At 43.8% G+C, this 26979-nt stretch overlaps 1 protein-coding gene across 4 annotated transcripts in view; it reads left to right on the top strand.

Annotated features, from left to right (window-relative positions):
- Nucleotides 1-26667, top strand: part of RAB11FIP4 (RAB11 family interacting protein 4) — a 29486-nt gene extending 2819 nt beyond the window's left edge. For 3 of the 4 annotated variants that reach the window (XM_062010934.1, XM_062010933.1, XM_062010935.1), the window contains exons 2-13: nucleotides 7981-8204; nucleotides 11774-11965; nucleotides 13497-13631; nucleotides 15099-15134; nucleotides 16034-16133; nucleotides 16539-16642; nucleotides 17162-17302; nucleotides 17833-17914; nucleotides 18175-18312; nucleotides 18832-18990; nucleotides 19352-19495; nucleotides 19936-26667. In XM_062010934.1, the coding sequence (XP_061866918.1) occupies nucleotides 8062-8204; nucleotides 11774-11965; nucleotides 13497-13631; nucleotides 15099-15134; nucleotides 16034-16133; nucleotides 16539-16642; nucleotides 17162-17302; nucleotides 17833-17914; nucleotides 18175-18312; nucleotides 18832-18990; nucleotides 19352-19495; nucleotides 19936-20052 (1491 nt within the window). In that variant the 5' untranslated portion in view covers nucleotides 7981-8061 and the 3' untranslated portion in view covers nucleotides 20053-26667. The remainder of the gene's footprint in view (nucleotides 1-7980; nucleotides 8205-11773; nucleotides 11966-13496; nucleotides 13632-15098; nucleotides 15135-16033; nucleotides 16134-16538; nucleotides 16643-17161; nucleotides 17303-17832; nucleotides 17915-18174; nucleotides 18313-18831; nucleotides 18991-19351; nucleotides 19496-19935) is intronic. The other variant, XM_062010936.1, reaches the window with a different exon arrangement.
- The last annotated feature ends 312 nt before the right edge of the window (nucleotides 26668-26979 follow it).

The following is a 26979-nucleotide window of genomic DNA, read 5'->3' as shown; positions in this document are numbered from 1 at the left end:
ACGTACCTTTTATGAACAGGTGGGGAAACTGATTTTTTTAAAATCAGTGCCTGTAAACTTTGCTGGATAAAGGCAACAATTGCAGTTACTCCTGGTGCAGAGACATCTTACTTAACCTGTGGTTTGCACAGCCAGCAGCTGAAGAGCAGCCAAGGTCATGGAGCTCCTTCGTCTTCGTCGTGAAAAGCTCTTCAGAGCTACCTTAGTATTTCTTAAACATGGAGTAAATTTTTAGGCTTGTCTGCATGTAGACTGACCAAGGAGCTCTGGGAAGTGTTTCTATATAAACTAGAGCAAAGCCACATTCTTAATGCTTTCCCTCTGCTTGCCAATGTAAACTACTCAATCATCAAGCACCGCTGGATTTCTTACTGTGCTGGGGAAACTAGAGATGTTTCTCCACCTCTTGGGGTCTGAAATTGCTCCCATTCCCTAGTCATTCCTCCCCTCTGGAGACTGCAGAGTAATTTAACCTGGCTGGGTGAAAAGACAGAAACATGATTTGTGAGGCAAAAATCTTTTTTCTTTGTTGTTCCTTAAATGTCTTTTATCTCCTCGTGTTCACTGGAGGCTGAGCTTGCAGTACTACAGAAAAGAAATGCAAATAATACAGTTTCCAAATTCTTTGGGGGAAGGGAGTTTGACCAAGGCTCCTGTAAATAATTAGCTTAGACTCAGGCAGAACTGTTCCTGCCTGGGACAGCTTCTGCTAGTTCTTCACACTGTGCCTAATGGTGCTTCTAGAGGTACTAGGACTACCCTCCTCCTCCTTGCCCAGACATAGTCTGGAGCAACACTAAGTCTACTCGAGGAGTTATTCACTCATGTGCCTGCAGCACCCCCGGGCAAGTATGATGCAAGATTTTTGCTATTTACCAAGTACCCATCTGGGTGACCTTGAGGCTTGTCAAGGAAAACAAGTTGGCATGTGAGCAGGGCAGTCTCCTGAGCAGCAAACACCGGTTGCAAAGAGCATCTTGTAACTTACAGACTTGGTTAATTAAGGAACTCAACTGAGAAGTGAGTGCTGGACTGTGCTTTAGGCTTACAATAAAGACATTTATTTGCAAGCAGCCTGTAACTCTCTTTGACGTGGTATAGGTGTTCACTTGGAGTATTGCTTCAGAATAACATAATCTGACTTTACCTCTGGCTGACACAATGGGAACTACTACTGCCTGCCATAGACTCAAATCACCTTCTCTGGCCCCGTTGCCTGCAGGGGCAGGTTTAACAGGCAGAACTGGGTTTCAGTCCCAGGAAACGATCCCTGGTAAGAATTTGACATTTTCTGTCCTCTCTCCCTGTTCTGACTTCAGAAATATTGTCTCATTTCAAGGCAAAGGCTTCTCAAGAGGGTTAATTACATCACATTTATTATCTGATCTTTTTAGGCAAATATAAATAATGACTTTTTTTTAGTTGTTTTAAACCAAGGGCTACAGCATCCCAATGCTTGCTGCAAAGGCAATGCTGAGTTGGCCACAGCTCAACACACCGAGGCCTGGCCTGGGTGCTCTTCCCTGGAGGAGGGGGTGACGGGCAGGGATGTGCTGTGGGCTGTCCCTGCAGTCTGCTGTGTGGGAAGGGCCGTGGTTCCAGGCTGCAGAGGTCTGGCACCTTGCACAGTGAATTTCACACAACATTTTCAGATAATTAGGTTTCATTCCCACTCTTACTGGAGTAACTTACCTTAGGAGTTCCTGAGTGATTTTTGTGACATCCTGATGTTATACCAGCATGGTGCCACTTTTTCCAGCTGTGTGAAATAGAGTGCAGCTCTGAGCTAAAAGTGCCCTGATCAATACTGGAACAAGGTGCCAAACCATCTAGTGGGTTTTATTTTGAACTCTTTGATTGATGTGCTGGCCCTTTTCATGCTGAAGGTGAAGAGAATACACTCCTGTTCCTGATGTTGCAGTCTAGGATGGTATTTTCTTCTGCAAAGGGATGCTCCTTGCTTTGAGGCTCCAGTGGTGACTGATGAGCATGTGACAGTCCGGCAGTGGGAAGCAGCCCAGGGAGTGATGGGATGCAACTTCAAAGTAATGAGAGCCTTTTAAAAAATGTTTTTACTTTCTCTAGAAGCTCAAATTAGCAGACTGCTGAAGCCTTTTAATGTTAAAACTTTCAGAGCATAAGCAATGACCTGTGAAAAGGAGTGCTTGGATCTAGACCCTGTGCATGATGAGGTCTGGCATGTCTATTACGGCCAATTAAAGTGACAGGTAGCAGAGTGTAAACACTCCTGAGTCCTGCCGCTCCCTGGCTGGCTCCAGGCTGCACGCTGCCTTTCTCCTCTGCCTTGGAAAAGGCACGTCAGTTTGAACTTCCTATCCAGAGCACAAAGCAGCCTTTCAGAACCTCTGTGCCCTCTGCTTGTGTGGTTCAGCGCAAACAGCCCAGAAGCCAAAGCTTGGTCTTTCAGTCACAACCTGTTGTCCTTGAATTGCACAATTGTGTGAGACAGATGTAAGCTTGAGAAAGAAATGGAGGCTGGCAGTGCACTGCAGGCACAGCCATAGCTTGCCCTCTGTCGAGGACTCTTCACCAGCTTTCCAGGATGCTGTTCAGGACTCCATCCTAGATTTGGTTCTTGGGAAAACTTGCCCCTAGAAGTCTCTTCCCCTGCTCACAGCAGCAGCATGCGAGGCTTTGCCTTAAGCTGAGCTTCAAATATTAGATTTGAGTAACTAAACAGTCAGAGGAAGCTATTGCATTGAGCAAACTAACTTGGAGTCCTAAAATAGCTCCTTATTTGAACAGCTTAATAAAATAACCACGCTGTGCACACTGATCTTGAACTCTGGGACACTTTAAACTCCAAGCTGTATGGGGAGACTTGATATTCTTCCATGCTGCAGCAGGACATGGAAACAGTTTCTATGACATTCTCCCTCCCCTTCAACCTACCTGCAAGCTGTGTCACAGACTGTGGCATCCGCTGCTCTGCCTTGTGCTCGGCCACAGCCGTGTGGGCGAGAGCCAGCAGCCGCTCACTCGGCTCCCTCGTGCACGCAGATGCAGAAGTGTGATCTCACTTAGTGCTGCTGCATTTTCCTCTTACATAATTTGTCCTGTTCCCAGTCAGACCTGAGGGTAGATCAACATCTCTCCATCTCTGCTTGACAACTGAAAAGGATAGAAAATATTTTGGGGGAGAATCAGTGCTTTAAAAAAAGTTGTTAGCCCATTTGGTGTAAATATGTAAATGTGCATGGAAGAGTGGCCTGTTTCTAAAACACATTGGTGAGAAATGCTTCACACTCTTCTTTGTTACCCAGTAATTAAGAGAATACTTGCCTTGCAATGCAGTGGCTGCATAAATAAAGATGAGAGAGCCTGGATTTTCCCTGTGATAGATGTGCAACAGTAAGTACCATTTAATCTGAGCCCGCTGAGGCTGACACACCTCCACAAGGCACCTCTTCCCTTCCAGTTGTGGTGAGGTGACTTTTCCTGCACTTTTTCTGGGAAGACACTGGTTTGGGAGTGTGCAGATCCTTGGACTTGCACCCGGCCTACAGCAAGCAGATTCACCTTGTCGGACGGGTGCAGGTTGGGAGCATGATGCTGGTGAGGGAACTGCATGGCTGATGTGTATTTGCCATTTCTTACTTCTAGTCATGTGTGATGGTTCCAGCTCTTGCTAATTATCTTGCCCAATGGTGGGAGGCTTGGATGCTCTTTTTCTCCCTGTCTCTTCTGGAATACTGGGAGGCTGTCTAAATGTCAGGGGTGCTGGTGATTTGGCTGTGCTGGGAGTGAATTTTAACTGGGTTTGCTCTTCAGTGTGAATGTATTGATGTAGGCATGTCATGTAGCCTGTCTGTCAGCCAAGTTACTAGCTCGCAGCTGCTTTATGTGCATATTTTAGGGACTGCTTCCAACCTGGGAAAACCCAGACAGGTCACTGCAGGGCAAGGCAGAGCTGTATTCCCATCCCCACCTAATGCTGACGCTGCTTTTCTGGCCCACAAGGATCAGACAGAATCCATGGGAATCACCGTCTTCTGGCTCCTGCTTCTGTTTGGGGTGGCTGGGCAAAGGCAGACTCTGCTTGCTCATCTGGCTTCAATGCAGCCACACAATCGCCTCTTTGGAGGAAGGGAATACATTAGTTTCTGTGAAGTGGCCTTGGATCTTTGGGCAGCAGGTGCTTCTATAGAGCAAACTGTTGCTGAATATTCAACAGTTGCTATACAAGAGTCTGGAGGGCTGCCTGTGAAGCACTTGGAGTTATCATGAGCATCTGATTAGATAAGTGCAAAGTACTTACTGCATCAAAGCTACCCGAAGCTATGTGGTGTTGGTGGTATTTTAATGTTCTTGTTTTTTAATGTGAATCTTCCAAGATCATAAGCAGCAACTTCATCTGGTTTGACTCAGCCAACAAAGAAGGGAACTGCCTAGTAGAATGAGGAAAAGAGTGATTCATATTCAGGTTATCAGAACCTCATTCACCTACCGGTTTCAGCTAAGGACATGTGCACTGGAAACAAACGAATCAGGACAGAGGTGTCTCCTGAACTTTAACATAGTGTTTAAACCCAGGTTAGCTCTTTTAAGGCTATTTGAGTGACACCTGTCTTGCCAACTTCTAATTTGGTATATGCAGTGCTATAGATACCTAAACCATGAAGCAACGATTTGAGAAGCTGTGTGAACAGTCTTTTCTTTTCTCTGTGGTGTTTTGGGTTTTTTTTTTCTCCAAGTTTGTATGGAATTGAATGTCCTTAGGTGTGGTCTGTGAGCAGCTTGTGCTAGATGGCGTCATCGAAAGTATGATCCTGGGAGACACTGTGATCATTGAACAATTACAGCTTCAAATATTTTATAGCTTTAGTCAGCAAGGTGTGGATGCCTTATATTGTTTACTAGCAACGTGCCCCAATTCTGACTGCTTGTAGTAGCTTTCTTAACCTGCATTAGTGTTTTTGAAGGTGCTTTGTCTGTTTACTGGTTATTTAGGCCACAGAAGGAAAGATGTTTGTGAAATGTGGAACTATGACAGTTGCACTAAGGGCTGGTTTCACAGAGGGAGCTGAAGAGATATCTTGGTGGTGTTATCTAAGACCAGTGCTTTACAGGATTTCTGTGCTGCATGTGACAGGTATCCTTGTGCTTGGAAACACTACATCATTAGGGGTGTAGTGATTCCCCACTCCTAAGCTCTTAAGGCTTAATAGCTGAGCATGTAGTTCCTGCCCACAGGAAACAGTCACCTAGGCTTCTGCACAGTGGCTGTCACTGCTCCTAGTTTCTGTACATCTTGCTGACATAGCCATTTTTAGCACCCATTGTAGGTGGACCCTGAGCACCTAAAAGCATGAATAAGCTGCCAGTGCAGCTGCCAGAGCTGAGCCTCCCTGGCAGGATTGTATTTCGTGCTACTTCCTTTCAAAGAGACAGTCTTCAGGGAGTGATTCAGCTGCCAGGCACTTGGAAAAGCAGCTGAGATGTGCTTTCTAATTGTTCACTTAGTTTCTGCAGGTCTGTGGGGTAGATTTGCAGAGAAGAGGGGTCTGGCAGCCCAATGTGCTGTGTGGCCTCTGCTTTCCCAGCTGTGAGGAAGCCCCAGAAGTCAGCTGAGGGTGAGGTCCTCAAAGGAGCGTGGCTGGCCCACATACTTCATTTATCCTGTCTCTATCAGTCCCTGAGCTCTCTGTATCTCAAGGATGGGATCAGCAAAAGGGAGGGCCAGCTTTCAGGTGAGGCTCCAAGTCTTACAATGAGGCATTTCAGAAGCTGTAAAGCAGGTGTTCAACATTACAATGGGTGACTGCCTCCAAGAGCTCATTTCTTCTCTTCCTTTTGCTTTTCAATGAGGTTTAGAAGCAGAGCAATTACACTTCAAAAAAGAATACATGGTACAGATCAGCATGGGTACAGTGCAGCCTGTGCTCTAGCTGTACATCAGTGCTCTAACACAAGTAGATACTGAAGGTTAGCTTCCCAGAAAGTGACAGGAAAGAAAAGTGAGCCCTCAGCCTTTATGGATGACACTGCATGATTAATTGCTAATGGACTTTTTAAAAACAGCATTTAAGCTGCTATTATTAGAAAAAGCAAATGTGTGGTGTTACCTACAGGGAACAAAAAGGCAGCTTTTCATGATCTTCTTGACCTTTACTTTCTTGTGTTAGTTTGATTAATACCAATGAGATTTTCGTGCTGTAAAAACTTAAGCAAGAACTACCCCAAGACCTCTGAGAAAGACATGCTAATTGGGAGGCAAGAGCTGCTTCTTCCTTTCTTCTCTTGATTTGTGACCTGCTGCTTCAGGGGTCCACTGTGTGCTCTGTGCCTCTCTCTTTCCCTCCTGGATCAGACTTCTGCTTGCTGGTACAATTCCACAACAGCAGTCGGGGCTTTACTACATTAAACATTTTAAGAGAAATGGGAGAAGGCATATGCATGTGTGCTTGTTGTAGAGTGCTGAAGTGTCTTACTGATACTACTTGTGTATTTGGAAGACCTGTTGAAAGCTCAACTAGAAAGGCATCCACATATCTGCTCTGAGTATATACCTAGAGGTTCAAACACTGCAGATTAAGCTGCCCTTTTTGACTGCTTGGGTATTCATTAGTTAGCCAGGTTTGGGCAAGTGAGTTTGACTCCTCCATTTCTACTGCTGGGTTTTGCAAATCTTGAAAAGCCGCAGCTTCTTTCTGACTCTTCTCATGTTAAGGTGAAAAAGGCACAGAGCAAAACTGGTGTTATCACCAATGCTGTAAAAGAGGTTTTAAGCCTCTGTGGCTCTGGCATAGGAGCATCCAGAGGCTATGGGGATTGACTTGAGGCCACACTGCTGCAGGTGGCCACTGTAAGAGCGTCCCAGGGATTGTGCTTGCCAGAAGGGCAGCTGATGTTTAAGATGGTGCCAGCTGCCTGTGCCTTGGGATTGCTGAGGAAAGAGCTGGGCCTACATATGAGGTGTATCCATGAATGAAATGCTTCATGACTTGTGCCAGTAAACTGAGACTTAAATGTGGTGTTGTTTTAACTTGCTGGCAATACTTCGGTGGTAAAGCTGCCTGTGGAGTTTGCAGGTGAGCGTTGGAGTGGAGCTCTGAGTCAGAGCATTTGAAGGACTAGCTCTGGAGTCATGAGTTATTTGTATCATGCTGGATGGGAATTATCAGAGCAGTATTCTGTTGCTGCATATCAAAGGACAGAGTAAAATCTTAGGGTTTATTTTTTCAATTAAAAGTTTTTATTTGTCCCTTAGGGACAAGCAAATAAAAACCAGCTTGTCTTGGCTATTTTGAGTATTCCTGGGGCAAGAAGGGGAGGGAGGGGATGAACAGCAAGAGCAAAGTGTTGCAGTAATTAAAATGACGTCTTGTTTTAGTTGATACTTAATCAAGACATGTAGTTCCAGGAAGCAGGAACAGATGGCTTTGGCTTTTTTTTCCCTCCTGCTCTCTTATATCTTTGATTTTCACCAAGACTTAACCATAATTGTTTTAACACCTGCCAACTCTTTTTTTGCCTTACATGTTTTTGCCACTTCTCAAAGACAGAGTAAACTGTTAAACTTACCTAGTTTGCTTTTGTTTAATCAGAAATATTAATCACAGGACTAACTGTCAGTGACTTCCATGTGTTATCTCTCTTTATAAGGAGGTATATAAGGAATATGCCTCTTTGTGTAATAAAACCTGGAGGATTTTTATTACTTCAGGTGCATTTTGATAGTATATTAGGGCAAAACTGACTGCATTTTATACCTAAGTGTTGTGTCTCTGTCTCCTGTAGAGGAGTCAGAGACAATATCTGAGCCCTTCTGAAGGTGCAGGCTAGCTCAAGGGCTTGCAGGAACCAACATAAAGCGGGTCAGCCTCTTAGTTTTCTGTCTTCTATTCAGCACCATTCTTACTTACCAGGGCATCCAGAGACTGAGTTATTGCTTCTCATGGATCCTCTTAACTGCCTTGAAGGATGATCTAAACTGACTCCCAATTCTTCTTTTGCCAGGGTGGTGAAATCCAGGACTGTGCCTACTTGGACAGCGAAAGCGCCTACAGCGAGTCCGAGCTGTTTCCTGATGAGGACGGGATGACTCTGGCACAGCAGGAGGTTCACCATGAGTCTGACATGGACAGTGCTATCGAGAGTGCCCAGAGCTCGGAGGCCTCTGACGTTTGTCGGAGCGAAGAGAAGGATGGTGTGCTTGGTGACCTGTTTCTGCCTGGTGACAAGTAAGTGGCAGCTTTGCCCCATGGCAGCCCTGTTTTGGGGCAAAAGGATGAGGGAGGAAGGAGCCTTGATGTGACTGATCCCTACTGTGGGAGACTGAGGATGCCTGAAGGATTTAGAAACCTAATATCAATTTAGAATATAAGGGAGATGGATGTCCAGGTGCTCTAAGTGGCTTAGACAGTCTCAGCCCTGGCTCCTTTTGGCATGTTCTGTGACACTCGTGGAACTTGCATGTTATGTGTTGAAGGGAAGGTGATGGATCTCTCAAGAATGGATCACGTCACTGGCATTCCTCAAAACTCAAGATCTTTTGTGTTCCCATAACCTTTGTATGCTGGAATTAAATACTTCCTGCAAAGCAGTGCAATGTGGCAAATGCTGCTTTAGTCTTTTGTACATCTAGTTACCTGGAGATTGAGCTCCACAGATTTGCTTTGCAGCTCCATCTACTAACTTAATTCTCTGTGTTTCTAATTTTCCATAAGCTCTAGCGTGCAACAGTAAGTTGTGTTTAATATGGGGTGTCCTGACATGTGTGTGTTTAACTGTAGTCTGCTGTTGACAACAAGTGTCTCTGTAATCTTAATTTATCTCTTCCCAGGTGTGCACCTGGGGGTGTTGGTAAAAGCTGAGGGGCCTGAAAGTTCCCAACTTGGTTTAATCCTGCTTTGAACTGAGCACAGGACAGAGCTCAGCTGGGCTTGCTTGGGAAGCCTTTGCCCTGTCTTCCCAATTTTTGGCTTTTCATCTTCATTTGTGCTCTTGAGCTTTTCTCATGTCTAAGGCAGCCCTCCTTTCTCCTGAGCATCCTCAGATGCTCTCTGTGCAGCTTCATTCCTACCTTCCTCCTGAATTTCTCATCTAGCTGAGATCTGGCCTTCTCCCATTTGCCCAAGCAATCTCAGACTTCATAAAGATAGCTCAAGTCTTCATCAGCTCTTTGTCAAGCTTGCCTCCTTGCCTTGCCATTCCCTGTTCTTCAAAGCACCCAACCATGCAGGGACTGACTTTTACCCTCACTGCACATGAAGTGAGTACCTTTCCTCCCAGCTGTGCCATCCAGGCTCTTGTGAAGAGGATGAGGGAGGCATTGTGCATCCTGGACCCTTCTAGGAGAGGCAGGAACTGCTGGGAGCTACTATGCTATAATAGATCTTGATTTATCCCCTGAGGCCTCCTCAGCTTTGGTCAGTCTGTGGGAAGACACTTGTGAAATGTCCTGCTTTTGTGTTTAAGACATGATAAGGATTTTTTACCATGGACAAACTGCAATACGTGCTTGTTGAAGAAGGAGGTGGGTTGTGTATCAGGTGTGTCAGGACTCTGAAGTCCTGCTCTGAAGAACAGGAAATAGCTTAAAAAAATCAAAACAAAAAACAAACCAAAACAAATGTGAAAGCTTCCTTCAGAAGGTATTAGAGGGGAGAAAAACAGCTGCTTTTAGCAGCTCTTCAAAATTACTGTGTGATTGCTAGAGTTTCCAGCTTGTGGCTGTTTATCAGCTCAGGATTTACCCTGAGTATGGACTGATTCAACCCAAGCAGTTTAAAGTTTGGCAAAGCTCACAAATAATTACAAATCAAAGTTGTAAGCAATGTTAGCAGGCAGGTCCAGCAGTTATGACTGTTTACATAGCTGCCATAAGAGAAACTTTGTCAGGCAATATATGAGGGATAATGGGCTACTGAACTCCAGTCTGTTGGCAAGTGTTATTCCAGGGTTATTATGCTGAAGAGTGGATTTTCTGGAGAAGTATTTGTTATTATCCCAGCTGAGGACCGGTCATTTACCTCCATCCCTGGTGGAAATGTTACAGGGAGCTTCTTCCTAAACTGACATGGGGTAACAATATGGAGAATCAAACAGCAGTTATAGTTACACAGGGACATGCAGCATATCTGTACCACAGCAGCTCCTTATGAATAGATATAAAGTGTGATGTGTTCAGCTTCTCATTAATCTATCTTCCAGCCAAGGAGCCTTGTTAGATAAGTTTGATCTATTTCTAGTACAAGTATTCCTATCCTCATGATCTTCATCCTTTAATAGTGTGCCAGGCTTGACTTGCCCTAATTTCTGTTAATGTGAATTAGATAAATGAATTGTAGGTTATAAATGGATCTCATCAAAACAGGAGAAACAAAAGAGCATAAATCTGAAACATTGGCAGGCTTCCTTTTCTACTAATTGCTTTTGGAGGGAAGGGATGTGCAAACAAAGCTTGCACCATCTACCGAAGGAACACTGTTGTATCTCTTGTTCACAGCTCACAGATGTAGTATTACAGGAACAGGAGTCTCCCTGTCTCTGAAAGTGCAAGGCATGGTTAAGAGACTTAAAGCAGGCTCCAAAGAAACCTAGGAGCCAATATTGTAGAGCTATGGAACATCATTAACTGGGAACTATTATCCCATGGCTTATCTAGTGGAGTTGAAGATACAAGCAACTGTGCACTGAAATGGAGTGGAAAACTTCACCCAACCTGCCCAGAATGTCAGCAGATTGAGTTGGTGCCTTGTCTGCAATGCAGAGGGGCACTGGATTCTGCTTTGTGTAGCAATGTGTCATGCAACTCCAGGGCTTCACAAGTTTCAGGGTCTTAGATGTACACTTGGTGTAGGAAGAAGTTTGTAAGGACTGTATGTGAATTTACTGGCTTCTCTGTTTGAATGCCTTACTGAGGAGGGAGCTGAGCAAACGTGTAAAATACCTGCCTCTGCAGTGTAGCACACTGCATGGCTACAGGGTAGTCTGGGCTCCAAGCAGGAGGATCACTGTGCACCCTTTGCAGCAAACTTGCTCCATTGTGTTAGATGTGCTATGCTCAAAACTGCTCTGCCAGCTGCTTTCATATGATGCCTGGCTCTGCTGATCTATTGAACTATATGCCCTGTCTCTGAGGTCACAGGGTCCTGCTTTTCCTTACCTGTTTGGCATTATCTTGGGTACTTCTCTGGTAGTGAAGCAGCCTTTCGTGGGGTCCATATCACTTCTGAGAGGCACATGGTGTCACGATGGAAGGAAGGGCAGGAACCCAGCCTGTTAGCTCTCACCAGTAGCTTTAAGTGGCTCTGTGGAATGCAGGGAGCTGCTTCTGACCACACAAAAGAGAGTGACTGGAACTCACAGGCAGTAGGAGACATTTTGAGGTAATTACTGGGAAACTCTTGACTGTGGAATAGAGCAACAGCCTCTGTCCTGCACATGTTCCTCTCACTGGCCCAACTATCCCTGCATTTTGGAGTTTCTGCACAGTTCCTGCATTCAGAGCAGAAGTCCCATAAGCAGCAGTCTTCATCAGCACAGTGAAACGATGGCTGAGATTGTGCTTTTTAAAGTGAAATGGTTTGTGTTGATACAAACCTGTCTTATAGGTAATCTATTCTCATGCTTTTGTCTTTCAAGGCAGTCAAGGGCACATCAGATGTGTTTAGCACTTTAGATTTTTAGCACAAAGTAAGTGGGTTACAACTGCAGATGAGGGGACAAGCTGTAAAGGTAGAAGATTCCATTTCAGGTGAGATGCTATCAAAGTCTGCCTTCGAGACGTTTTGACCTCTTGTTTCAGGTCAAGTCCTCACAACCCTTCTGCAGCATCTGACCTCTCAACTTATTCCACCGCCTCTCTGATCAGTAATGAAGAACAGTTTGAAGACTATGGGGAAGGAGATGATGTGGATTTTACTCCCAGTAGCCCATGCCCTGATGATGACACCAGAACCAACGCCTACTCTGACCTTGGCTCATCTGTATCTTCCAGGTTGCCTCATATTCAGTAACAAACAATTTTTCAGCTATGTTCTTCTCTGAGCATGGGTGACCACACCAGAGTTCACACTGGTTACATACATTCACCTTAGAAGCAAAATGTCATCAATTCATTTTCTGCCCCATTTTCTACCCTGTTCATTTTTAGTTCTGTCTGATTGACAGACTGCACTTAATAATAAGAGTTTGAAATAAGTAAGTAAAGTAAATATGTTGTTTCTAGTAACCTCTGTTAAGTTCTGCTGAAATAACTGGGCTGTTTCCTGTAGAGATTTCTTTCTGTTGCAGACAGTAGATTTCATGGTTAGGGATTAGTAGTGGAAGTTATCTGCTACAGGCTAGAATCCAGCACCAGCCCTGCTACAGTGGAGAGAAGACCTTCAAGAGAGCTATTCCTCTTTGGTGTTCTGGTAGTGCATATAGTACTAACCTGTAAGGTGAAGTGCTATATATGGAGAGGGTTTTATTTGAAACAAGCATCCACATTGACTTTGAATGTCATGGAGAATATAAGCAAATAGCTGCTGTCAGGAGCTGGAAATGGCACTGCAGTTCACCAGTGTCCTGCATGTGACCTCAGTCTCTGTAGTCCTCAGTATCCTGTGATCAAGTCAGTTGCTGATATTAAAAACCTTCCCCAAGCCAGGTAATGGATGGGCAGAGTTGGGGAGGAGCTGAGCATGAAGATCCTTTAGGATTTGTCTGCAAGTAGCACATGGTTTTGTGCTTCATTGCTAGAACAGGACAAGCTCACTGCATCCCTCAGTTCCACATGCAACCCCCATGTGCTACCCTCTGTTTCAGGCACTTCTGCAGTCCAACCTTGCCACCTCTGTCATGCATGCAGAGCCAGTACCCCTTTCTGCTGCCCCTCCATGATGATGGCTTGGGTCCTTCATCTCCTGCTTCCTCTGGCTTATGCAGCCCTTTCCATTCTCATTCCTGGGGCTCTGTGCACTTCATACCATGATTGCTCTCTTTTGTTTGAGTTTATTTTCTCTTTATCATGCCAAGAGCTATTGTTATCTCCTCTTTAATCCACTTTTCCCTTCCTCCTATTCTAGAGTCCCACCATCTGAGGGGTTTGTGTGACTTCTTACCAGACCGCTCTGATTTTCATCTTCCTGGTTTTCTCTTGGAGAAAAGACTCTTCGGGTTGCATGCCAGGCTCTAGTGGGGATATGGACAAGATGAGAAGGGGGGACATTGCTGGAATGGAACACACAAATGTAGCTGCTTTTGTTACATGCATTGCATGGACTCTGTATACCTTTTGCTGTTCTTCAGTCACCCAAACTGATTCTTTCCACTGACACCCAGAGCATGTCTGCTGTAAAGCTGCCAACCAGACGGGCAGACTTGCCCTAAGACTGGCATTCTCCATCATCAGCTTGAAGTTAGATGAGCTGCAGTTAGAGGTGGTTCCCCAAGTCACCCATCTGTGATTCCGACACACAGACAAGAGGGAAACCTTTTGTGAGTTGGTTACTATAGCCATAACATCTCTCCTTTCCTGCAAACAGTGCTGGCCAAACACCCCGCAAAATGAGGCATGTCTATAACAGCGAGTTACTGGATGTTTACTGCTCACAGTGCTGCAAAAAGATAAATCTACTCAACGATTTGGAGGCCAGGCTGAAAAACTTGAAAGCAAACAGGTAAGCAGCCTATTGCACTGCTTTTGGCAACCCTTGAAATGGGGTTAGTTAGTGGCAGGAAGAGCGGAAAAGCGAGCCCTCTCCTCCCCTCTGTCCCATTCTGTCTTACACAAGTGGTGTTCTTACCAAACAGTAAGAAGTTCAGCCCTTGACATCTAGCATGAACCAAAATGCTGTTCTTCATTAGCTTATAAGTATTTTTCTGACTGAAGGTGCTGTACAGCATGAATAAACTCAAATATTTAAACCAATGAGCTCTTTGACTGCAGGGTGAAGGTGCTGGTTCCAGTAATATTTCCTAGGAAGTGGGGTCTTCTGCTTAGTGCAGATCTACAGTTAGCTACTGTTCTCTCCAGGTGGGGAGGAATGATTTGGCAGATCCTCAGCTAATGCATATAACTTTATACACACCTCTCCTGAAGCTGTTGGTCAGCAGAGGTACTTTGTTGTTGTGGGATTTGGTTTTTGTCCTCAAGGGAACTTGGAAAAAGATGAATCCAATGACAGAAGTTGCTTTAGGGGTTCCTTGCAATTTCTTTTTCCTTAGGTTTCTGTCTTTGCCATTTCATCCACTTCTAAACTGTGCTGAGCATTTGGAAAGAAACCAGTGTTTCCAACAATCATTTAGGGTTTTTGCAGGAATTTATTTAGTGGGCTTCTAGCTCCCCCTAGAAACTGAATGTACGTCCTGCCTGGCTGCATAGCTCTTGACAAGAAGCACACTACGCTGCTGCTTCCTTTGATGACATGGCAGCATAGGACTTGTATGAACAATGTTCCTGTCCTAGCAAGGAGTCTGCTGACACCCAGACCATGACCAGTGAGGGCTTTAGTAATTTTATGAGTAAGGCTGTATAGACTTGGCTGAAAGAGAGCAGTGCCCTGACAAAGAGCTGTGTCTGTGTGCACACAGAGATGTGACATCCTCTCACTGAGAGATGCATCTGGATGTTTGATTTGATTCTAGTGCTGTTGTCTGGAGTCTGGTCATTTAGGTAGTACTAGTCTCTGGCTGCAAAAGGGAACTGTGAAAATGGAAAGCACCTCTGTTCCTGGGCTGAACTGAGGAGCATTTAAGGGCAAAGGGAAACTAACTGTTTATGAAATCATCTAAAGACTGGAAATCCACAGTAAATGCTCGTTACTAACTCAGTGTCCCTTTGTGGTGTTTCTAATGTTAGTTTCACTCTGATTTACACTGATAAATCTCTAAATATAACAGTATTTGCTAATTGACTTATTAATGATCACTGCAATTTGTGGCTTCTCTCATCTTCATGTTGTTGGTAACTGCAGCTTTTGATTAAGTTGTCTAACTATTGTTCACAGGATCATTTTTTTTACTTCACAAAAAAAGTCAATATTGTGTTTCATTGCACAGTTCAGATGGAGTTTAAATTAAGATTGAATTGAACACTGTTCAAATAAGTGTTTAATTTTGATGTCATTCCTTCTGTGTCCATGTAGCCCCAACAGGAAAATATCAAGCACAGCTTTTGGAAGGTAAGTCTTCAACTTTTCTGTGAACACATGTGGAATCAGCTATAATAATTCCATCAGTGGGAGTGGGAGGAGAGATCAGTGAGTTCAGAAAACAAAAATGTGCCAAGACAAATTTTCAGGGGAAGAGGCCTGTATTTGGGTAGAGATGTTAGAGAACATAGAAGTCTTGGAGCTGGCTCCTGAACTGGAAATAACTGTTAAAAACAGAGATAGTTATTTCCTTATCTGCCAACTTTCTTCCTTCATGCTACTATTCCATCAGTCCAGCTGTTGCTTCCTTCACCCTCATAATATGGACTTTGTTGTTGTTGCTGTCAAATACAAAGAAAAGTAAGATCATCCCTTTATAAAAGACACACACAATTTTATCTTCCTTTGTCTGAATGAACCAGCCCTGGGCTAGGGAGAGCTGTAAGTTTCCAGACTATTTTAGATGCTCTCCAGTGTTACATATTTTGACACTGTTCCATAGTGGGAGCTGCTTGAGATTTTGGGTTTCTCTATCTTTTTTAAGAAGTTCTTGCTGGATGACATTCTCTAGATTAACTGTACCAACCAGTTTGCAGCAGAGACCTTCTTTTAAATATCTAATAAGGCAAATTCGAACTCAATATACATAGTGTGAAGAAGGCCAAGTAGTCCTTAAACTAAGTTGAGGCTGGTGGCAGATTCTATCAAAAGCAACAAAGAACTCATGCCTTAAAGCTAATGTCATTGACTGACCTCAGTATGACTTCATTTAGCTCCCAGTCTCTTGTAGAACTTGTGTTTAAACAGCTGAATTGTCACTAGAATGGTTGCACAGGAGGTTCTAAGCCAAAGTCAGGCTGTAAGACAGTACCCAGCTTGTTTTTCCTCTGTCCTCATCAAGCAAAATAATTATCCTTCTGATTTTTCAGACAACTCTTCCACTACAGTAACTTCAGCAGCAGTAATGGCAGCACAGAAGACCTATTCAGAGACAGTATAGACTCCTGTGATAACGATATCACTGAAAAGGTGAGAAGCTGCATGCGTTGTGGTTAATGTACCCAACCAATTCCTGCTGCATCCATTGACAAAGCTCTCTTGCTGACAGTGACCAGTGATCTGAAGTAGCTCACTCAAAGTGTCCTTGATAGTTCATTAATACTATGACTTCTCTTCACAAAAATGCAAGAACTGTGCAAGTACAGAGATGAGTATTTCTTCAGCACTTCTCTACTTTGTATTTGCATTAATCACCTTCAAGGAAGATGCAGTGTCTGAGGAATTCAGAATTTCAGAGATTAATTTTACTGCTGTCTTTGCAGGGAAATATACCCCCTCTAAGAAGGGTACCATAGGTAAATGCCCCTTGGGAACACTGAAGGGGTGTGTGGAGAGAGATTCAAGTTCTGAATTCTTTTCTGCTGCCCCTTCCAGGTGACGTACCTAGAAAAAAAAGTGACAGAACTGGAGAATGACAGCCTGACAAATGGTGACCTGAAGAGCAAACTGAAACAAGAGAACACACAGCTTGTTCACAGGTAACAAAACACAGAGACCGTTCTCTTTATTGTGTCAGAGCAAAGCTAGAAAAAAGTCATGGGGAAGGAATGTCTCTACTTGTGAAATATGAACAAATCTTCTGCCTTAATAATGACAGATAAAATAAGGCTTCATCTGAGAAGTCCAAGTGGTACAGGGCTGCCTTGCTGAATTTCTTAGTACAGAGATATTACAGACTTTACAGATCAAGCTCTTCTGTTATATGAGAAGTTACCGCTGTTTGTTTTCCTTGCACATAGCAAAAGGAAGGTTGGGCCACAGTCCCAACTTACTGAGGTTGAGAATGAAAGAATAATAGATGAACTGATACTACTTGATTCCACTCTTATTGGGGAGATTAAATACCAAGAGAGAGACTGGGAAGAGGGTAAATGTCAGGAGACGTGGTGAAGCAGAATGAAATAAAGGAATGGGAAGGAAAGAGAGAGGCAATCAAGTTGCACACTTTTATAAAGTACTTGTGAAACTGTTACTGAAATGAGATCTGGTTTCCTTAGAGTTCATGAGCTAGAAGAACTATTGAAGGACCAAGAAACATCGGCAGAACAGACACTGGAAGAAGAGATAAAGAGACATAGAGAAGCATATAGCAAATATGAAAAAGAGAAAGGCACTGAAATTGAGCTGCTAAATACAAGGTAACAAACACCTTGGTGCCACCCACAACAGAGTCTTTTCTTCACTTTTACTTTGCATGTACACATAGGCTGTTCACCACCAGATAGTGCACAGATGGTTACAGGTTAGTAGTTCTATAGAGTAGCTGTGCCATTGTATATGTAACGCCCAAAAGCTCGGAGGATGCTTTACATTAATGCTTTAATCCTTGAGGCCCATGTAGACAGCTTAGCTAGATATTTGGCAAGGATTCAATGAGGGAGTTGTGACCAGCTGTAGCCAACGCTTGTATCTGTATTTGTTTCTTCCTACTTAGTTCTTTTTAGATACCTGTTGCTAGGTGCATAGGAATCAGAGGGTCAATGTAACGTTTCTGACCCTAAAACCAAAAAGCATCCAATAACTTGTGATGAAAAATGCTAAGATTAGAAAGATTTTCTTGTTTGGTCTTTCCATCAAGTGCAAGTGCAATGGCTTTCTAGAGCATGCTGTTTTGCATGTCTGTGTTCTTGGAGAGGCATTTGCTGTAAGATTTTTGCTATTGACACAGGGTTCAGCAACTGGAAGATGAAAATGGTGAGCTGAAAACCACTGTCACGCGACTGAAATCACAAACAGAGAGACTGGATGAGGTAACAAAACTCCTGTGTGCTTAATGAATTTACCAAGGGGTTGATTTGTGTAAGAACAAAGTCCTGTGGTGGTTGGCTTAGCTTCTTTCATTTGCCTTCTCTAAACAAGACTATTAATGGGACACTGGTCACATTTAGTGACAGGAGTGTCCTGAGACACGTGTCAGTTTATGACCAGCTGTGTCTATAGATTTGTGTTGTAAAACTGCAGGTGGGTTGTGCACTTGCAGGCTGGCTCTGAAGTTCCCCCTTTGCTCTAGGAAAGACAACGCATGTCGGACAGGTTGGAGGACACCAGTCTGCGGCTGAAGGACGAGATGGATTTGTACAAGAGAATGATGGACAAGCTGCGGCAGAACAGGCTGGAGTTTAACAAGGAGAGGGAAGCCACACAGGAGGTAGGTGTGAAGCGGGATGTAAGGCCAGGCAATTGCATCTCGTCTGTGTGATGCTATTTTCAGCCTATGTGAAAAAAGAATGGACAGACAGGATGACCACTGGAAAGACCAGTGAATGTATTACTGGATTGTGCTTCTGTGTGAGGGGTACCCACAGGACAGTGAATGCTGCAAGAATACCTCATCCATGGCAATCCCTGACCCAAAGGGTTTACAACTCTTTGAGAACTTGCAGCTTTGAATATGTGCCCTAACATTTCCTTTACTATGTTCCCAAGGGGAATTACACCTATCAGACACAAAGCTTAGAAGTCAGAGCCACTTCCAGCTCTGAAGTGGTTTAAGTGATCTGTGCTTCCATAGACGAGCAAGTGTCTGTGCTGTAGGACTATCTGGCCTCAACCTGGCTCACCAAGTGCTCCTGTCAGGGTACAGAGGTGCAGCACAGTGATGGCTGCTGCCAGGGAGGGCTGGTTGTACAAAAGCAAGGAAATACCTGACCTGCTTGTGTGCCCACAGCTCATTGAAGACTTGCGGAAGGAACTGGAGCACCTGCAGCTGTACAAGCTGGAATGTGAGCGGCCTGGACGTGGGAGAAGCTCTTCATCCAGCGTGAGTGAATTCAACGCCAAGACCAGAGAGGTGGAAATGGAACATGAAATAAAACGGCTGAAGCAGGTGAGCAGGGAAGGGCCCTTGGATCCCTGTGAGATCTACAGATCTGCTTTGAAAGCCACCTATAGCTGCTGCAGCCCCTAGCACACTGCCTTTAGGTTGTGTTCCCCGCTTCTCCCACAAGCCCAAGACACGGATTGCATCTGTCTAAAGCTGCTTTGCACAGGCGACATAAACTGCGCCCAGAGCAGAGAGCTGTGATTCAGCCAGGGGGGATTTGTCACTGGTGGTAAGAGGGTTGCCATTAGCTTGCAGCCTTACTGTCTGTCACCAAAGCTATGTGTATTTCTTTAAAAAATTGCTTATTTTTTCATGAAGCCTTGTGGAAAGAACTTAAAAGCAATGTCTTTTCATCCTTCAATAGGAGAATCAGAAACTTCGTGACCAAAATGATGATCTTAATGGACAGATCCTAAGTCTCAGTCTTTATGAAGCTAAAAACCTTTTTGCAACACAAACAAAAGCCCAGTCACTGGCTGCTGAAATTGATTCTGCATCAAGAGATGAGGTAATATGCTTTTTTAATCAAGCACTGCATCCAAAACTATGCATTTCTCAATGTCAAGGTTGAACTGTCTGAAGCTGAAAAAAGGAACAACAGAAAAACCTGCTTTGGTAGGAGTTCAAGAGTGTTAGATGATTGCCCTAAATCTACCAATGGGTTTGGATGCTTCTTTTAATGCAACTCTTGTGTTTGTCTTTCTCAAAAAATGGGAATTATTAGAGTCTTGGTGAACTGTTCAGCACCTTCCTTTTAAGGTAAAGAACTTTAAGGTAAAGATCTTTCTAATACAGGTACGGGAAAGAACTGGAGGCAGAATTCCCATCACAAAAGGGAATTGGTAATCTTGAGCAGGTGCTAGTCTCTCACCAGGTTGAATTTAATGAATGCTATTGTGTAAACTAGTGAGAATATTTCAAGATTAACTTTAAAATGTTGTGTTTTAGCTCATGGAGGCCCTTAAAGAACAGGAAGAGATAAATTACAGATTACGACAGTACATGGACAAGATCATTCTGGCAATCCTAGACCACAACCCATCTATCTTGGAAATAAAGAACTGAAGAGAATGTGAGAAGGAAAAGCAGTAACTGCCTGACATTTCTGCACATGCCACTGGATCTAAACATCACTCTGATACTGTAAATTAATCTATAAATATATATATATACACTAGGTGTGAGTGTGGGTGCGCGGGTGTGTTTATATGACGTTTGGTACATGGTTATTTGTCACTGAATTGGCTTGGTCAGACTTTTCCATGCACTTTCAATACCTGTGATAAGATGGATACTGTATATTAATGTAATAACAATATAACTGGATCATGCTGTTTTAGATACTGGACAAAATGACTCTACCTCTAGTTTTAAAGGTAAACAAGACAATGGAAACATATGGATGTGGCCCTAACTTCAGGAGCAAGAATTGTTCTTTTGTTCTTCCAGGAATTTGGGTACCACAAACCAATTAACATACCCAGGTTCAGTTCCTGACTGGTGCTGACTGTGTAATTTCCTACTTGATTTAGTTTTAGTACTTAAACCACACAAAGAGTAAAAAAACCCCGAACTCTGGGGAAAAGGAAAGACACAAAGTGAAAGGGAAGAAGAGGAAGATATTGCAGAATTGTTGTTAGTTGTGAAAAATCACCATCCACCTGTTTGCCACTGTCAGCACAAAGTGCTTTTTCTGTAAATCACTTTGGAGCCTGCTTTGGGATGCTCTGAGCCATCCTGCTCTTTAGTGTGTGTAAGCATGTGTACTTTTTATGCCAGGGTCCCTGTAGCACTGAGGCTAAGAAGCTCTTCAAACCCATTCCCCTATTTTCAGGGGTTTTATCCTGGGCCATTAAGATGAATTCTGATCCCCTCACCCTCAATTTGAAATATTTCACTAAAGCAACATGTTCCAGTTCTTACCAAGAAAAAAAGGAAATGGAACAAAAAAAAAAAAAGACAAGTTGCATGAAATGGCTCACTTCAGGGCTCACTTCAGGGGGAGGAGAAGCAGCCCTTGAAACTGTGCTGAGTTGCTTTTCCGCCCCAGATAGACTGCACTCCTGAGAGATGTTTTGTGGGCAAGCTCTGGAGGGGACTGTCTGGGTCCTTACACAGTGCTGGAGAGAAGTGTGCTGTGGAGTGACTTTTACCTATGGGGCACTAAAAAGAAAACCAGCTTGGTCTTGCAGAAGTTGCCAATCCAGAGTGAGTACACACATGCATATCTAAAGCTGTGACTAGGGAACATGTCCTGATTCAGATGAGCAGTTGTGCAGGTGCTGAACTTTAAATGTGTGCTGTGACTGCTCATAGAAGTCAGTGGGACAGAACATAAGCTTTAAAGTTGAGTGTATGCTTAAATGCTGCCTTAAATAGAGATGGACTTCAACATGTGCCTGTGTTCTCCTGAGCTGGATGTCTACTGTAGGGCTAGGACCTTTTTAATTAAGTAGAGTAGCTTATATAAGGAGCTTATGGGATTGTTTGGATAGGTGAATGCCAAAACAAAAATTGATGATTTTATTCCATGCACTTTTTTTAAAGAAAAGATGTCACCCTCTTGATTCACACCAACTGGCCCAGAAATACAGGCCCAAGAATCTGGCTGTCCCCAATGCCTAGAGATGTTCCCTCTATTGAATACACTCCCCAGAGGAATGTTACAGTAGCAATGACTGTGCTTTTCTATGTATGTATTTGCTGTTGGCAGTGTCTTGCCCCTAGTATTCTCTTGATGTATCTTGGTGTGTATCTGTGATGCATTTTTCCCTGAATTTGGATACATACAATATGTATTCAGTTATGGATGTAAATATATATCTATTTTTCTGCAATCTCTGTGCTCTTGCCTTCAGTGGTGGGTTATTGGAGTGATGGGAAGGGGGGGAAGTACTGAAATCGGGCTTTCTTGAAGGCAAGAAAATAAAACCAACTTGTTTCTATGTATCTGCATTAGGCAGGTGTAAAGTAACTGGAAAGTGAAGGGGACCAGAGGAATAACTATGGTAGACACGACACCCCAGAACACAGAGATGTCTGTAGGGCTTCAATGCTCTGGGAAAAATGGTACAGGCTTGTTCAAACAATGGTGTCTCAGGGCTGGTTTCCCGAGGCTCTAGGGTAATCTGGATTTAAAGGCTACTCCATTTGCTTCTAACTGTGGAGAAGCAGGTGGAACGCCATGGACACCCTACACATGAGCCTTTCCCACCTGCTGCTGCTTTGGATGTGCCACCTAGAAGGTAGGAGAGGAACAGTCAAGCCAGCTCGGTGCTCCCTACAGCTCCCTGCCTACAGGGCTCCTCATCTGCACTTGGGTGATAGCATTTCCCTCTGCCAGGGCCTGTCTGTGGCTTCTGCCAAGGACTTTGTTCTTTTTATAGGCTACACAAAACTTTCAAATTGGCAGGTGGCTGCTGCTAATAACCTGCCATGATCAGCAAGTTGCACTTCTCCCCTGCCCTCCTGCAGTGCATTTAAATAGGAGTGAAGCTGTTGTGGGTCATCCTGGTGACTGAATGTTTTCCCCTGAATATTTTTAAGCAGACTGGACTTAGCTTCAAAATTGTAATAATCTAAACCATGTTCCCATTAGGATGGAACATCAGCAAATGCTGAGGCATCACTGAGAGCTATGCTGAGCACTTGGGAAGCAGAGAGCCTGGCTTGCTTCACTGACATGGCAGAGCCTGTGGACATGAACAGAAGGCAGCATGGCTGTAGGGATAGCAAAGTTTTTATGCAGGTAAGAGATGAGTAGTCATTAGTAGTGACAAACAGTCACTAACTGTGGCTGAAATCCTGAAAGCAGTATTCTAGCCAAGGGTACCCAGCACTGGATTTTCTAAAGACTTGCAGGACTTCTTGTTTAACTCTGTACCCAACTGCTTTAGCTTTTTAGAAGCTCTTCCTTCCTCCGGTGTTGGCATCTGAAGAATTGTCTTGGCACCAGGGTGGTGGTGTTTGTAGCTTTGGCTGCATAAAGCAGTTGCAGTTCTGCTCCTGTGCTCTCTTCGTGTGGTTCTGCTCTTTTGTTCAAGGACATACCCAGATACTTGCTGTGTTTGACAAAACATGTGAGGTGGAGGTATGAGAGGCATTTCACTGGCAGATACATTTTCATCTAAGGTATCCACCTCTAAAAATACCAATTACCAATTGCATTCTTAGGCTGAATAACTGCAGTAACTACAGATATTAGACCAACCTGTCTGCAACCCAAGCCTTGGAGACCACTTCTATCCAAGAAAAGATGTTTTATGATGTGCAGGTGACTTGGTAATAAGGGATCCCTTGGTGGGTCAGTGGGACAGGGAGAAGAGCAATCACATGGATGGGAGATAGGGAGGTATCAGTTCCAGGTCTATTCTTGGTACATTTCTTATTCTTCATTGTGAGCTTCCTTTGTGCTCACAGGCTGGCTGGGGAAGCACCCTCTGCCTCTGTCAGCTTTACTGTTGGGGGAACAATGGCTTCACTTCCCTGGGTAAATCACTTCAAGCACAGGGCTGTGGTATCAGTAAATGTCCCTGTGTCAAAGCCACGCTTCTCGTTTAACCCTCGGGGATGCAAACACAATCCAAGGTACTGTATCTTGATATGCTCCCGAATTCATTCTGCTGTAGATTGTGACAGGCTAAGTGCTATTCTGGTCAAACCAGTTGCAAACCACTGCAGGTATTTTTGTGTAGTGTAAAAAAAAAAAAAAGACCTATTTCTGGCTAGAAGCTGTCCTTTGTCAGGCTGATCCCCCACATGAGCTCCTGCAGAAAAGCTACCTCTTTAAAACTTGCACTTAAGAGCATCTGAAATGTAGTCTCTCCAGATTTTTCTGATGTTGGCTGTTTCCCTCTAGACACCAGTCTTAGCTGCTGCCTAGTTCTGATTTCAGAATGTGATGCTGAGTCAAACCTTCCCTGACATCAAAGAGTATTTTTTTGGGTGTTTTTAATGATGCCTGTCAAAGCCTCAAGCTGCTGCAGGATTTGTCACCTTTTGAAGGGCAACAGTGACAAACTGGAACCATCACATAGATTTGTAAGGAGATTTTACTATGCAAATTAGTGTCAGGTTTCAAAAACAAACCCCCCCATCCAATACACTTGCTGACAACTTTCCTTTTCTGTTCTTGGGAGAAGCTGTGCTGTCCCTCAGCCAGCTCTGTAGGCAGTTGGACACAGCCTCATTAATTCTCAAAGACAGGCACATTAACAAATATTTTGCTGTCTGAGTGCAGCAAAGCTCTGTTTCTTTTGGTAGCACCACGGTCCTTGCCAGAAAGGATCTTGGCCTACAGGATCTGGGCTCCCTAATCCAGTGAGTAATTGAGGGCTTGGAAGCTGATCTATAAACATGCACCATGTCCTGCTGCTTCAGTCACTGCTCAGTGGTCTCTGCGTCGGAGCACTGGTGACATGGGATGAATCTAAGAACTGGCATTTACAAAATAAATGGCTACTTTCCCCCTTCTTTTATGGCTGTGAATATACAGTGGTTTTTCTCTTAAAACAAATATGTATGGTGTGGCCTGAGGATTTTTTTCCAAGGAGGGAAGGAAGTAGCAGCTGATCAAGCATTTGCCAAATCAGTGGCTTGGCTTCTAGCAACTGAAATCAAAACTTGACTCAAACTTTAACTGAGCAGTTCCTGGATTGGTTCTGGTGTAAGTAGCAATGCTTATATCCTCATTATGTCATTTGTTACCAAGAAGCATTGTGAAGAAGGCATGAGAGGTGGTGGAACAGCTGATTTTAAAGGATATAGTTCAACAGTTGCTGGCATTTTGTTCATTTGCAGCATCCTCTGGGTTGTTTTCTTGGTGTTTTCAGTTCAAAATGTCATCCCTAGGAGCAGTTTGCTGTTGAAGCATGTGGCATGTGTGGGTTTCTTATTTAATGAAACTGTGCATGTACCTTTAGAGGTTGGTAAGGATTGCAGCAGGTGTTTAGTATGAACCTTGTAGTTCTGCATAGTGCCCTGAGAGTTGCTCTGATGTGCAACAGTAGTTTCTTTGTGGGATTCTTCCCCAGTGTAGGCTCTGTTGACATTTACCCTCTTGCTCTTGTTCCCAGCCACTGTGCCTGCTGGCAGAGTGTGCCAAGGGCTGCAGCTTTGAGCAGATGGGAGGGACAAACATGGTATTGTCAGCTTCAGGATGCTTTTACCTACTGAGATGAAGAATTTTAGCCCTGTCTTTATACCAGGTCAGTCCTGTCCACACCTTTTGTGTGGTCCTGAAAGCAAGTTGTGTGCCATCTACATGACAAAATGTTGTAGCTGATGCATATAGGGTGGATAAGCCTGAAGTCCATAAGTTTTGCCTGGATTCTGTGTTGCTTCCCATTCACATGCTGCACTTCCACCCTCTGTTTGCAAGGCACTGCCCCAGCAGCTTTGCCAAGCCAGGGTACCTTACAGATCACGACAGCAGCCTGTTAAGATGGAAACATCTGCAGCTAGGGGCACTGTACCGTGCTTTGCCACAGTGTGGAGCCAGCTGACAGTGTCGTGGGGTGTTCCTTGAGGGTTTTTAGCTTCCTTAATGTCTCCAAGTTTCGTTCCACTGTGAGGGTCGAACGGATTCAAACACAAAGAGATTACTTTGTACTGAAATGTTAAACCTAATGAAAACACATAACAAACATGGATTTCTGTGGGTATGGTTTGGGCACCTACCCCTAGAACCTGTGTTTTATGTAGGTGGTGTTAGGGGTGCAGCTGTGATATCTGAGCTGTCAGCTTTCTCATCACCCTTCTCTGAGAGTGACATTTAACCCCAGTAAAGCCCATTGCACCCTGTGAAGGGCAAAGGTGGTTGTTCTGGCAGACACACGCTCAGTAGCAGACAGTAAGTGCTGCAGTGGTGCTGCAGTTACTCTTCCACCCAGACAACTGGAGCAGTTACCTTACACCACCCAACATCAGCCCCATTTTATTTGATTCCCTTTCTGTAGCTGGATTATTCTGGCTTTGCAGAAAGGAAGTCAGAAGGGGAAACCAAGAAGTTCATATCATGAGAACACTGTGGTGTGCTACAGGGCAGTAAATGTTGCACTGATGGTATGTTTAAATACTGAGATACTTTGAAAATTACTGTAAGATCACTCGTGGGAGCCATTTGTTTTGCATTGTTGCACAGGCTGTACTCACCTTCTTTGCATGGTTATGTATTTTAGTACTTGTGCCTTTTACTTCTCAGTCGTGAGGATACGTTTTAGTTTCACATTTTATCTCCTGTTTTGGGCACTTTCTGTGGACCCTTCATTTGATCTTCATCTCTGGTTTTTGTGTAATGTACATGTGTATATATGAAATAGATCTGATTTGTATTCATGTGCCTCTGAGATGTAAAAAGTACTCATTTTGTACAGGTTTTTTTAGAAGCACTAGGTCATGGTCTAAATTATGTAGCAAATGAAATTTAACACAATTAGCAGGTCTTTGTCTTCTTGTAGAAATGTTGTGTCAGGTAACTGGTCTCTTTTGTAAGGCAATGTCACACACACACTCCCCAGATGTACTGTTCTAGTATGGTTATGAGCCCAATTCTGTCCACTTGTTGGCTTCAATGAATTCAGAATAATAAAACACCTCACCAAACATTACAGCCCTGACTTGGTGTTTATAGTTTTTATTCACACTAAAGCCAGTTTGCTCCTTTTTATGCTTGGAAATGAATGCTAACACATTTCCTGTTTCAGGTTGACTTCAGTGCTGGGATTATTTTTGTGGGAATGGGCAAGTGATTTACTTTGCCCACTGAAATGCAAAGAGAAAATAGCATTACCAATTTATGAATTGTAAGAAGAATTGACTCTCCTTTCAGAGAGTAAAATGCTTCAAATTACTTCTTCTGCTCCCTCCCTGGCTTCTGTGGCAGCTTTTCCTAAGGACAAGCCCTGGATCTTCATGGCTGCACATTTTCCTCTTGCAGACATGAGCAATTGGGTGTCTTGCTTTTCACATTTTGGCAACTGGTAAATAAACATT

The sequence above is a fragment of the Colius striatus genome, chromosome 18 (genome assembly GCF_028858725.1).
Source record: "Colius striatus isolate bColStr4 chromosome 18, bColStr4.1.hap1, whole genome shotgun sequence".
In the NCBI taxonomy this organism is placed as follows: Eukaryota; Metazoa; Chordata; class Aves; order Coliiformes; family Coliidae; genus Colius; species Colius striatus.
This window is presented reverse-complemented; position numbering and strand designations above follow the sequence as displayed.